Raw genomic sequence first — 13520 nt, 5'->3', positions numbered from 1 at the left:
GACTTCTATACATCTGATGAAGCATTGTTATGGTTCACTATTGATATGAGAAATTATACATGAAGGAAATCACCCTAAAACCTACTCAAACAACAAAGTAGCTGACTAACTCCCAGTTCAGAACAGTGCACATAACTTGCTCCTTGATTATATTTGAGAGCAGGTTGGTTCACTTTAAACACACATTTTTATATCAGATGAATATGACTGGGATGTTTAATGCTTAACCAAGTTTTTCTTTTCCATTCCTGAGATGAACAGCTTAGGCACAATACATAAATAAATAAGAATAAAAATCTTTATGCACTTCCATGAACTCTTCTAACAATATCCTTCTCATTATATCATGAGTCATTCTGAGGGGTTTCAGTAACACCACTTGCTTTCTCTAAACTTTTAGAATTATGGCTCTTTGTAGATTAATTAATACTGGCGCTAGTCTCTAAAGCTGTTTAAGAATGTGAAAGGAGCAACACCTGGAACCTGCCTTCATTTACAAATCATCACTACTTTGTTTTAAAATAAAGGTTTGTACATCAAATCCTAAGTGGCTCTCCTTCCCTTGATGCTGCTTAAAAAACAGACTAATGCCACCTAGTGGCTACACATGAACACATACTCGTGTCATGTAGAAAAGATTTATTGTAAGATGATTTGTAAACCAATAACAGACATTATAGCTGAACAAAAATATACAACTATAGCAAATTACTGAAAATCTATTCATGAAAGTGTATGAAACAATTTACACAATCTCTGGTTAATTCAGTGGCAAACCAGACAATATGGGAAATGCACATTTTTATGGCATCATGACATATCTAAAATTAACATACAACAGACAGCCAACAGCTTTTTGTATGCAAGGATCATTAGACATTAGCAATATACAAGTATGGTTAGACATTGTCATTATGGTAATAAATTGAGTAGCAAGGAAACTTTTGTAATATTAAATAGTTATTGTAAAAAGCAAGAAATCTGAAAATCAGTTCATTTTTTACACTTTGTTTTTGAGCTTAAAAATTGTTAAATCAATTATTACTGCACAGTCATCTGTAAACTATTAAAAAAAACTCAATATTACAAAGGTGTGATGGACTCAAGAGTTTTCAAAACCTCAGTTTTTAGCACAATATTGCTTTTTAAATGTATACATAAAAATATAGACAGATATTTTGCTCATAAAACCTTACATAAATTCACTGAAAGATACAAACTTACAAAATGCATTAATGCATCAAATAAGCATCTTGCTGAGAGAGCTCACTGAGCTTATGCTTCACACCACCAAACTCTCACGACTCACAGCTCCGTTCTGTGAAAGAGAGACATTTTTTCATCAAACACAAAGCAATGCATTATGTTGTCCTATAAATTCCAGCAACTGTAGTTTCCATGGTTTCTTTTGGTTCAAATGTGACTGTCATGGTGTAAAACTATGGCGTATGAACTATGAGAGGTGTAAAAATAATAAAATGAAAGCAGTTTATGAACTAAAACAACAAGTAAACACAGGCATTAACTCCTTACTTTGCGCAGGTTACTCTTCTTGGACGATGCTAAGCTATCTGTATCCTCATTGTAGGGAGGAGGAGGTGGGAAGCTGCTGTTGCCACGGCGATCGGGGTTTCCTGCAGGCCGGGTGAGGGGGAGTGGGGGTGGCCCCCCTTGAGCCCCCCTGTAGCGGTCAGAGCGGTCACTGTCACTGCCCAGGCGCTCGCGGCTCCGAGCCCGCTGCTGCTCGCCCAGCTTCTTCCTCTCCATGGCCTCCCGCAGGAAACTGTCATCATATGCATCTCGACCTCCACGACCCCTCTCACGCTCCAAGTCCATCAGGTCGTCACGGCTACGGCTGCGACGGCCCTGAAAACCTGTACCCCTAGAGTCGCCATAGCGATGATTATCTGGGGAATAGTCACGCCGGCGTCGATCTTCAAAGTCTCGATCGTGTCCACGAGCGCTGCTGCTCCATTCATCATCCGAGCTGCAATGAGACATGACACATAAAACAACGTGAACTGAGAGCAAATGTATATCGTTTTAAAGAGGCCATATTCTACATTTTTCTAGAATTTCACCCACATACTGCATTTGCATTTAAGACTGACATATCACTGCTGTCAGAAGAAAACCTCGTATCTCCATTTTTGTCATTTTTCAGTTTTTGACATAATCTGAAAATGACCCTTGGCCTTGACGTTGTTAGTTTTATGAAGAATGGACCAAAAGAAACAGCCCAAAATGACCAGCTCCATTGACTTACATTAAAAGTATGTTTTTTCCTTCTCCTGTTAAGCTATCACTTTGGAGATACGAGGTTTTCTTCCAACAACAGCAACATGCAAATGACCTCCATTCTACTGTGCCTCATTTAAAAAACACCTCAGGCTGAAACACTCCTTATAACTTAAATGAGAATTTGCAAGGCTAAACTGCTGTTGGCTGAATAGGTGGAGGTGTGTTATTGTGTTAGTTTGCATGACCTCACAAAAATAATGATTTCAAAACTGGCTGTTTTTTTTTTTTTTATTACAGTTTAGTTTCCATATATGGAATATATCCTACAGACAGGGGAAATCAAGTCTACTCTGTTACAACATATGAGAAGTGAGAAAAAATACATTTTGTGACATACCATGTACTGTGAAAATTTCTTGAAATGTCATGATATATTTTGGCCATATACCCCCCCATGATTTTAAAGTGAGGAAATGTCATGTTCCCATGCCATTTAAATCAAGTGAACTAGAAGTGTACTAAAGTAAAGCTTAAAAGTTCATACTACGTGAATATCAGTTTAGATGACTTGTGGAGTAAGCAATTACTTATTTGAAACAAAATCATAAAACTCATTTATAGGTGAGTCTGACCTCTGAAACTCTTGATTCTTAACTCACCCTCTTCTGCCTCCTCTGTCCCTAGGGGGATAATCATCATGGTCTCTGTAACGGCGGCCAATATCATCAAGATTATCCATGGAACGAGCACGGCCGCGGTTGCCCACAGGTAAAGGTCCAGGTCCAGGTCCAGGTCCAGGCCTTCTGGGCTCATCTCTGCGAATGTTCTGGGACACACTGCTGATGGTGCTCATGTTTTCATCATCATACACTGTGGTCAGCTGTGGAGGTCTGGCACGACCACGATTACGAGGGTCACCACCATCATGCAGGGAGCTGATCTCACTTACGCTATCCACTGCTGGAGATAAAGAGAGCAAGAGAACGCCAGAGAAATCGAGAGCAAGAATGAATGAAAGAGGATGGGATGAGTGAGTGAGGAACGACAGGTTTGAGCGAGTAGGTAAGTAAGTGAGTGATTGAGTGACAGGTTAAGTGAAAAAGGAAAAAGTGAATGGAAGCAAGAAAAAGGTAAAGTTACCAAAAAAGAAAATATTGGGTTTTTACACCATAGAATCACAAAAACAACCACCCTCTTCAAATTTTTTTAAGGCAAAAAGTAAATCTAGAAGAAACTTAACACAGTATCTCCTACATTGGCTTTTTGCATTCATCACCATCATTTCACAAAAGACATAAATGATAGCCCAAACAAAGTACAGGACAGACCCCAGCCCAAGATCACTCACGGCGACTGTATTTGCCTGCTGCGTCTCCTGGGCGAGTGGGGTCCAGGTTGGCCAATTCTCGTTCCATGTAGTATAGCACTCGAGTAGGGTCCCCATTTTCATTTGCCTGGATGCGATATCCGCTGCGAGCTGAAACACAACCAGTTTGTCCCGCAAGCTAAATTTTACATGAAGTTTGTGCAAAATGTTAAAAACATATGCAATATAATTGACACAGCCAGTGAAGACATTCAAACTTGATTTATCTGGTGTCCTGTTGGTAGATCACATGGCAAGCTTTAAGTGCTAGGAAAGAATTCTCTTTTACACTTACTCTGGCCTGCACCTCCTTCATGGTCATGTAGCAGTGGTACCTGAGATCCATGACCAACTACAGCAATAAGAGTGAAAGATTAGAGAGCATTTTTTACAAAAATCTGCTAACCCTAGGGTTAGGGTTAGGGTTAGGGTATTATGTTATTTTTTATAGAACATGTTTAAAGAAGAGAAAAATACTGTCCATAAAATGGGTGCTCACCTGAACTGGCTGCATCAAACTCCCTGCCATAGCCACTAGGGGGCATGCCAGTCACACCCTGTGGCATAGGCAGCATTGGGATGGGAGGTGGCTGTGCCCCCACAGCATAAACTGGCTGCCCATACATGCTGGGGGCGAAGAGACTTGCTGCATACTGACTGGGAACTCCTGCTTTCACTGCTTTACCAGCTTCATAAACTTTAAATGGAAGAAAACAGTGATAAGCATGTCTGTTGACATGTGCACGTTCACCTTGACCATAGTAAAATTGATTAGCATGTGAAACTGGAGCTTTCTGTGTGCTATATAAAAAAGCCCAATGCTGCTTTTATTGTTGGATGCTCTGTGAAAGCATATTCAGAATGCCATTTGGATCAGTATGCGCTTATTATGCGCTGGTTTAATCACAACTTTGTAAGATCATCTAAGCTCTTTATAAATCAAATAAAAGAAACTGCAGTAATGTATATTTTTAAGTGTACAATTTTGCCTGAAGTTGAATAACCACTGGTTGAAGGGACAGACGTAGCACAGAGGGTAAAGGACTGGACGGGTGTACTTACGTGCCCGTGGGCAGCAGCAGCGATCTGGGCAGCAGGGACAGCTCACATAACAGCAACATGTGTGAGGACAACACTGACACCAACAGATGCTAATCAAGAGCAGCAGCAACAGGAAGCCGAGCACCACCAACACTACCAACAACCAGTCTGAGAGAGATGGGGGATAAGATAAAGAACAAGGTCAAATTAAAACTCACAAGTAATGAATAACTTGCTTCATCAGATACTGCCACGACAGGGTTTATGAAAAGAGTCAACAATTTTTCAGAACTGCATACACATTTGTTCAGGTAGCAGATAGAGCTTATTCTCTTTTAAACATGTATTTGAGAGAAGAACATTCTGAAAAATTGGGTGACTTCCCCTTAAAATAAATATTCTCAAAAGAACATGTGTATGTGTTGTGCATACTGCTTAATTGGAAGTCACTGTAGTGCCTCCAAATGTATGAGTAATGCAACAAACATAACACATCACAAACACAATGCAGTGCTGCAGATCAGTGAAAAAAAACAGAGACAGAGAAACCTGCCAGACAGGTTGGCTTTAAAACACCACCAGCCGAGCTGCCACAAAAATCTTAACAACCCCTCCATTCGCACAAAAAACTGCATAAATATCAGTCATGCCACAACATCTACTGTCACTATCCCTGATATGAAGCACCTTCCACAGCAACCTGTAGAGCTGTTCACTGAAGTTTTAGAATTTAAAAGCAAGAAACTGAATTATGTTGAGATCTTCATCAACCACAGGGCTCCTACTAAAAGGGTGATTTTGCATGTCCAATTTTTAAAAGCCACTGGCCAGTGTTGGTGCTTGCATGTTCAGAAAATATGACATAACTGATTTTTGAGAAACACCCCATGACCTTCAGTTTTATCTATTCAGACAGTAGCTTCCCTTGTGAAGACCTCAGAGCAGATAAAAGTCCATAGCTCAAGTAGCCTTCTAGGACTACAGAGGTGCACTTTGTGTACCTTCCATGATCAGTAAGTCAATGCCAGGCAGCAGGTCTGTAGTATTTGACTTTCTCTCTGTGAAAGAATGACAAAGCCACAATTATTAAAAAAGGCTCTGCTGCATCTACCCAAACATAAAAAATGATTTTCCTCTTAAAATTATCTGGTCTGCAAATTCATTTACTAACAAGATGTGGCTGCTCAAGTTGGACCAACACCAGCCAGTTAGTCATCGCAAAGCAAAACAGCACTTCACACTCCCACATCCTCTATAATACTCTAAAATAACTGCACCACTCACCAAAGGAAACCGGAAGTGTACAGTGGCAAAAGGATGATTTCATAACAGAAGAATGATGGACTGGGATTAGATTTTAAGTATGCCTGCGGAGAACAACACTATCCATAAATCTTACCCAACACAATGAGCTCAGTGTAGTCCTCGCCATTTCCTGAGAGGTCCTCTGATGAAGCAACATTGCAGACGTACACACCGCTGTCACCCCATGCAGTCTGTGCAATGTTGAGGTCCGCTTCTGAGACACAGATAGACATCACATTTGTGTCATACAGCAAAAAACATGCCAAAGACATAAACTCTATGAGCATTTTTAAAACAAGACTCAAAACATACTTTTTTAGCATTTTGAACACTTACTTTATGTCACTTGTTATCATATTTTAGGTAAGCAAGGCAGCCACTGCTGTGTCATGTTTGTCTTGGTTCTATTTTATGATTTATTTGTTCATATTTATTTAATTGAATTATCAATTCAATTTTTTTTGTTTAGCACTTTCTACAACAGCTGTTGTCACAAAGAAGCTTTACAGAAATCCGGATCAAGGCCCCAAGTGAGCAACACTAAGATGACACTAAGATGAATTCTCTCAGAGCAAGAGGAAGAAACTTTGAACCCATGGAACCCATCCACCTCTGATCAACACCAGATAGCAAAATAATAATACAACAAGAGCAATATGAATAAAGAATGGAGTATTGACTAATGAATATACAATAGGTGATAAAGGGAAAAGAGGAGCCATTAGTCATTAGGCATAAGTATTTAAGTTAACCATTGAAAAGCAATGATTTCTCTTAAAAGCCTATCATAGAGACTGTAGCTGCATTTCCATCCAATGGATTTTTTTAATTAAAAACATTTTAATGCTTCAAAAAGCATGATGTGGTGTATGGAAATAGAAACTGACCGTAATATTTTATGAATGTTGATGTAACTTTTTCCCATTTAAGGTTAGCAGAATATTGTAGGCCTGTCACAATTATTACATAAATCGTATGTATTTGACATGATCACAATTATTTGAGCTGACTGCAGTCATATTCCACGGTCCTTAGATTTCACCATCATATTATGCAGCAAAACTGAACTGGGTGCATTGTGTTGAGGCACATTACTGTAAACATAAGAATTTTATTGAAACATCACTGAATAATGTTTGTTGTTTTTTTAGTAAGCTACATTCTTAAGTATTTAGCAGGTATGCTGGCAGAATTAATGATTTTTATATTTTATTCCAGAAGAACATGTATTCTTTACACTAATTCTAATTTATTTGTGCAAGTGTGTGGACAGTATTGATTTGACAGTATAAACCAGTGTTCGTTACTAGATAAACATAAATAGCACGTAACGTGGCTTATCAGCCAATTTGGCCACTTTAGACTTGTGTTTTAATTAACTCATTGACCACAAATATGTATATGACAATTAATCATCAGCTACAATTACATGGCTATAACATTCGTAGAACATTTTAATCAGTACTTACAATATTGCAAAAACCTACATTGGAAATATTGTTTTTCAGGAAATTACTTTATTATGCACAGCATTTTTATCACTAAAACCCATTTTGATGGAAACAAGCTGCTGGGCAGCAAACACTTTTAAATATGCTCTATAAATATTCTTTACTTACTACTTACTTACTTATTAATATGTTGCTGTGAAACCATATTATCATTCTGCTTGTATTTAGGCTCTTTTTGAATATCCAGTCCAGATATGTAACTAATGACTAATGCTGAAGCAGGATTTAACTGTAACTATTATCACAATCTTACCACTAATGCTACTAACCCTAACAAATCACTGCTGCCGTTGCATTATTTTGAAATATTTTGAAATCTTTAAACCTAAGGTAAAGGTAGCGTTCCTAGTAACTTTATTAACTGTAAACTGTTGGATGCCTAAAACAAGCATTAAATCAAATGCTGCCCAAACCAGAGTTCATACAGCTAAAAAAAGAAATCAGCATTTAGTGCTTGCTCTCAGAAGGAAAAAGTCACTTCATTTTAGAATGAGCATGCTTTCCCTCAATGAGGCTGTATCTTCATTTTAGCCCTCACTGATACTTACTGTTGACGATGCTGATTTTGCGGCCCTGGTATTCGGTTCCTAGTGTGACTGAAGTCTGTTTAGAAGCCACTATGCGTACAGTCCTCGCACTGTCCGCACACTCAATGTTGGGGTTATAGTTGGGGTTGGCCTGGGCCAAGGTGTTCTCTGCACTTCCAGGGTTCAAGGCAGCTTGAATTGGGTCTCTGCAGAATGACTTGTACTTCCAAGTGATGATAGGAGGCGATGTGGCTGTGGTGGTGTAATCACAACTAAGAGTCACAGGCTGAAATAGGATGACCACATAGCGTTTCGTCGGACAAATGACATTCACTCCCACAGTGAAGTCTGTATCAAAAGAAGAGGCAGATTTAGTCAACACTGTAAAAAAAAATGTCAATACATGAAAAATAAATGCCAAGCATGCCCGAAGTTCAACAAAAACAAGTCAACAAATGAGATTCCTGAGTTTGTGTTTATTGAAAATCATTGCTTCTTTTCATGCTTTGCCAGATAAAACCTTATCATTCCAAGCAGAAAGGGATTAGAAGGTTCCATCTCCCTTTGGTCTGTTCCAAAAAACTCATTTACAAATTTGATAGGATTTTGACATTGTATATTTAGAATACAATTAGGGTATCTGTCATTTTCATGTATGAAAGAGACATGTTCCACATTACGGTTTTGCTATTTGGAATGCAAAGTCTCTGAAGCTCAATATCTCAAAATTATTTAGAACGCATATAAAACCTTATAATTCCAAAGGGACAATATGTCCAAAACCTTTGTTCACTTAGTTAACAACAATTCTGTGTAGCACCTCTACAGCTACACAATTATTTCTTTGCAAATAGGGGATATACTGTACTTCTGTTGCTTTCTACATTGGCTATCAAAGAATACATAAATCCCAGGCTTATTGTTGCTGTTTATCAAGGGTCAGCAGCTAGTTTCAGGATTTATGTAATTTCTGTTATTGTCCACAGGCTAGCCTAAGATGTAAAGAGGTGTAGAATAGTTTAAGTAGTTTCTGTGTACTAAGTGTTGCCCATGTAATAACAAGAAAATATTAATAAATACATCACCAAACATCAGTTTAGAATCTGAAATAACTAGAAAAAATTGTGTCACTTCACTCCTCAGAGGAACACATATGTATACTGAAAAGAACAATAGAGCATTTTCTTTCAAGGCAAGATATGCTGTTGAATGGATACAGTGAGGAATGTTGTGTGGGGGTTTCTCTTCAACTGACTTTCGAGTAAATTTTGCACCAAAAGTATTCAAATAAATTTTAAAATCCACAAACAAAATATTGAGTATCAAAATGTCAAAAATTTGCTGCAAATGCGAATAATATGAGTTAAATCAAACCTATTTTTTCAAAAAGATTTCTATTAATTTTCTTTCATTCTGATATACATTCATTACTCAGTTTGCCAGTTTTTGCTTTAATTTCATGTTTGCTGATTCTGCCAATACATTTTTGCTTCTGAGTTCTGGCCCTTTTTAACAGGAGGCAGGTCTTAGAAAATAGCATTCACCTGCACTCCCTATTGGTCAACTGATTTGGAGTGACAGGTCTTCTGAACACATAGATACTCAACACGAACTGCCCCCAGCATAGCGGAACATGTAAAGTAAGGAATAGCCTGAACCGTGTGGAGCTGTAGGTTGTCAGAAGCAGGGTTAAGATTTGAACAGCTGCCAAGCTTGCTTAGTTCACCCTTTAGCAGGCACTGCTAGGCTAGTTAGTGACAGCAGCTGCAGACCTGAAAGATGGTACAGCTTCATTCAATAGCTAAGTTTACCTAAAATACATCAGTTTCCAAAATATATATTTTACACAGATCAACACAAGACTATAAGCGTGTGTTGCAATAATAAATATGACAAACTCATCCCAGCACAACCTGCTCTCACAATACTACACCCTAACATCTCTGACTACCTTCAGTATGACGCGCTCCGTCATGTTTGCGGCAGATCACAGCTCTCAAGAGTGGGAGTAGCTACGTCAAGATAGTGCTGAAGATCTGTCACTCCAAATCAGTTGACCAATAGATAGAATGTTTTATGGAACTTCTGCTGTACAATGCTGTGCAAACCTCACCTGCACACCACTGACCCTCCCGATTTTTTTTTTTTCTTTTCCTGCTTTTCCCCCTTTTTGTATCTTATACTGATGGTCAAACCACATTCTCCGCTGCTATTGTTTGCTATCCAGTGTCGACCAGAGAAGGATGGGTTCCTCTTTTGAGTCTTGGTTTCTCTCCAGGTTTGTTCCTCATAGTTTTTCTATGCCACTGTCAGCTTGCTCATGGGGGCTCGGACCCAGTCTGTAAAGCTGCTTTGTGACAACACCTGTTGTAAAAAGTGCTACATAAATAAACTTTGACTTGACTAGACTAGACAGTACAGGTGAACACGCTCTTATAAGACCTGCCCCCTTTTAAAAAGTGCCAAAACTTAGAAGCAAAAGAGCGATTTCACAAGCAAAAAAAAAAAATGTGTCATCAAAATCAACAAATAGAAAAAGTTAAAGCAAAGAATGGCAAAACAAGTAACATTAATATCAGAATAAGAGAAAATGAGAGGAATTTTTTTTAAATAATAAGTTTGATTTAACTCATTATTTGTATTTGCTACATATTTTAGAAATTTTGATGCTTAAATTTTGCTTGTGGTTTTTTAATATTCTATTTGAAACTTCTGCCACAAAACTAACTTTATACTTTCGGCCTCACTGAAGCATAGCCTCTAAAGATGTAACAATAATATAGTGTTACTTCTGGCAACAAGAATAAGTTGTTTCAATAAACTGCAAACTGATATACAACTTTTAAGCATTGTTGCCGAAACTGATATGATTGCACAGCACATGACTCAAGCTTTGTAGAAACTGAGCTGTTGAGACATGTACCAAGCACCTCCCCACTTTACCACAATCCAGCCGTATAGCCTTTAGGGATTCATTTGCTGCTTGTGTTTAAAAACAGTACATTCAAATCGAGTTTTAGTCATGTGTTAAAGCCCTATTTAACTTCCAACAGTGGAGCTTCAGCATATTAATTAGTGCATCAGACATCAATAACAAAGTGTGTCTGTTCTGCTGTGAAGCCAGTATAAGGCCAGTTTCACACAACAGTAAGTCATCATACCAGTAAAAGGTGTTAATAGTACCAGGCACCTGACACCACAACATGAGGCCTAATCTGTTACAGCATATACTAACTTAGGCATTGCCTACATGCCACAGTCTTACCAAAGAAACTCCTAAACCAGAGATTTCTACACAGACATAAACAACCTAAGAAAAGAATTCTAGACATGTGATAACATGATAACCGAAAATAAAACGCCCGTACCTGTTACCATCAAGAAGATGGCTAGAATCAAAAAGTGGCGCATTTTTTGAAATAAGGTCCTCTTCAACAACGAAAAATACTCAACGTTAAAAACAAAAGCACGAATGGAAAACTCGACCACTCATTTGGAAACACTTATCCGAAGTTCTCTCGACTTGTCGTTCTCTCATACAGGTAAGTCCTCCATTTTGTCACTATCGTGTTGTGGAGGTATGAGACTGAAACCTGAAACTTAGCAGGTGAAGCAGGAAGGTCTTATCTGCTTTGATAGGGGTTCACAGTGGAAACAGTTCACATATATCTCTAAATTACGAGGCAGTATCATTCTAATAGTTCTTTTAAAATAACTATATTATGCTGATTTAGTTCATGTCTTCTCTTTTCGGCATACATTTAGGAACCTTCACTTTCTGCATTAACCGGCTACGCCCAACAGTCCTCGAAAGGAGTGAAAATGGTTTGGTCCTGTACACAAGCGGAAAGGTTAATGATTGCTGAAACAGTGCGACAACGGGTGGGAAGTGATAGACTCACTAAGATAACATAATAGAAATGTAGTCTTTTATCATGAGGCCAGATTTCTTGTTCACAAAGGTAAGCGTGGGGGAAGAGAAAGCACTGCTGTGTCCATGTACTGTTAAAAACCATATCTGTACTTGAGTTTTTGGGAAAAGGTGTGCCCCTACCTTAAGAAGGAAAGCCCCTGAGAGAAATCTGGCATCAATTGCCATATGATTTTCACAGTGTCATTTAGGCTATATGTTGAATCATTTCTTGTTATTGCATTCTTCACAAAATGTGTTTTTACTCTGAGGTACAGCATTAAATGTTCATTTTAAAATTAAAATAAAAAGACTTGATCAATTTATGTCCGTTACACTTCATTATAATGCTAGGAAGCCAGAACATACTACAAATCACAGTAAAATAAACACGTTCTCCATCAAATAGAAAATGTGAATTTAAACACACCCCGGCAGGAAGGGACACCTGCAGAACACCGAAACCATGGGAAAGTCACCACTAGCCGCATGTTTCACCCTGAGGGTCACCAACCCCCCCACACAAAACCCACACCACCTGACACAGAGCAACACGACTAACACATATACATAACTATAGTTAACAACTTACAACACTAAACAACGGAAATGGCCACATTTGTATAAGGATCAATGATCAATTAGAATAGTTATAACACTACTGACACTTTACCAAATGTTTCTGTGACTGTTTTGATAATGACAATTTTAACAGATTTTGAGCAGAGCTCAAAAACGCTAGTCAGTATATGTTTGGCAAACACAGCTTTGAACAGTCATACACATATAAAATCATAATTTTTTATTAAAACGAATGACTTAATTTCAGGAACTATGGTTTTACTAGAGACAATTCTTAAGATGACACCCTGATTTTCAAACTTTGGGACACATTTACTTAAAAAAAAATGGGCTCTGAACGCTCACTATGTAACCATGATAGACATGGATGCAAAATCACTTCCTGCTCTAAAATGCAGGGGTGTGGCTAAACTAAGGCTCCACCTATGGACTAAAACTCTGTGTCTCAGTAGTGCCATCAGAAGGTGCGACAGCAGTTTTTTATTTATTTATTTTTTTATTAAACTTGTGATAAATCACTTTTTTAACTTCACTTTAAAAGAAATCAAAAGATCTTTTTAAAAACTAAATTGAAAAAAAAATGTAAGTATTATTTTCACAAGTTGGTACTTAGGTTCGGGAAAGACACCTCCCAGTAGAAAGTACTCTATAAACGATGACTTATAGTTTTTGTTGTGGCACTGCAGTTTGATCTAATTAGTAAAATGGTCCATATACATAAAAAACAACAATTTAATTTAATATATAAAATCTAATATAATATTTACAGATTAATCAAAAACTGATGTCATGTAAATAAATTATAATTTAAAAACATTTTAATATGCTTATATTGGATAATTAATTTTGTAGTCAAAAATAAAAAGACAGTGTTTTGTCACTGGTCATATTTACATTGATGCATATATTTTATGCACTTGGGTTTGGAAATTCATTTGTTCAAACATCTTCTAATTATACTGAATTAGCTGTGCTTGCATCAGCCTTTCTAGTGAATGATCCAACCAGCCCCTTGACCTGTTACAACTGACCTCAGA

The 13520-nt window shown here is 37.8% G+C and overlaps 1 protein-coding gene across 7 annotated transcripts; it reads right to left on the bottom strand.

Annotated features, from left to right (window-relative positions):
• Positions 1-619: 619 nt before the first annotated feature.
• lsr (lipolysis stimulated lipoprotein receptor) lies at positions 620-11581 on the bottom strand. Of its 7 annotated transcripts, none has more exons than XM_036564038.1 (11): positions 11360-11581; positions 8013-8339; positions 6048-6167; positions 5650-5706; positions 4670-4816; positions 4107-4304; positions 3903-3959; positions 3605-3718; positions 2901-3201; positions 1534-1987; positions 620-1318 (listed from the first exon to the last, which is right to left on the bottom strand). In XM_036564038.1, the coding sequence occupies exons 1-11, from the start codon at positions 11400-11402 to the stop codon at positions 1283-1285; spliced, it is 1854 nt and encodes a 617-aa protein (XP_036419931.1). In that variant the 5' UTR covers positions 11403-11581; the 3' UTR covers positions 620-1282. The 7 variants fall into 7 exon arrangements, with proteins under 7 accessions (XP_036419931.1, XP_036419938.1, XP_036419918.1 ...); XM_036564045.1 differs by having other exon boundaries at positions 2901-3198; XM_036564025.1 differs by having other exon boundaries at positions 3590-3718; positions 11360-11580.
• Between the last annotated feature and the right edge of the window lie 1939 nt (positions 11582-13520).

The sequence above is a fragment of the Colossoma macropomum genome, unplaced genomic scaffold (genome assembly GCF_904425465.1).
Source record: "Colossoma macropomum unplaced genomic scaffold, Colossoma_macropomum, whole genome shotgun sequence".
Lineage (NCBI taxonomy): Eukaryota > Metazoa > Chordata > Actinopteri > Characiformes > Serrasalmidae > Colossoma > Colossoma macropomum.
This window is presented reverse-complemented; position numbering and strand designations above follow the sequence as displayed.

Bases quoted from the DNA above. Each gene is read 5' to 3' on its own strand.
- lsr (XM_036564025.1), bottom strand. From the start codon at position 11,402: ATGCGCCACTTTTTGATTCTAGCCATCTTCTTGATGGTAACAG. The intron at 5,707-6,047 runs GTAAGATTTATG...ATTCTTTCACAG, and splicing joins CACTGAGCTCATTGTGTTGG to AGAGAAAGTCAAATACTACA. The intron at 3,960-4,106 runs GTGAGCACCCAT...TTATTGCTGTAG, and splicing joins GTTTGATGCAGCCAGTTCAG to TTGGTCATGGATCTCAGGTA.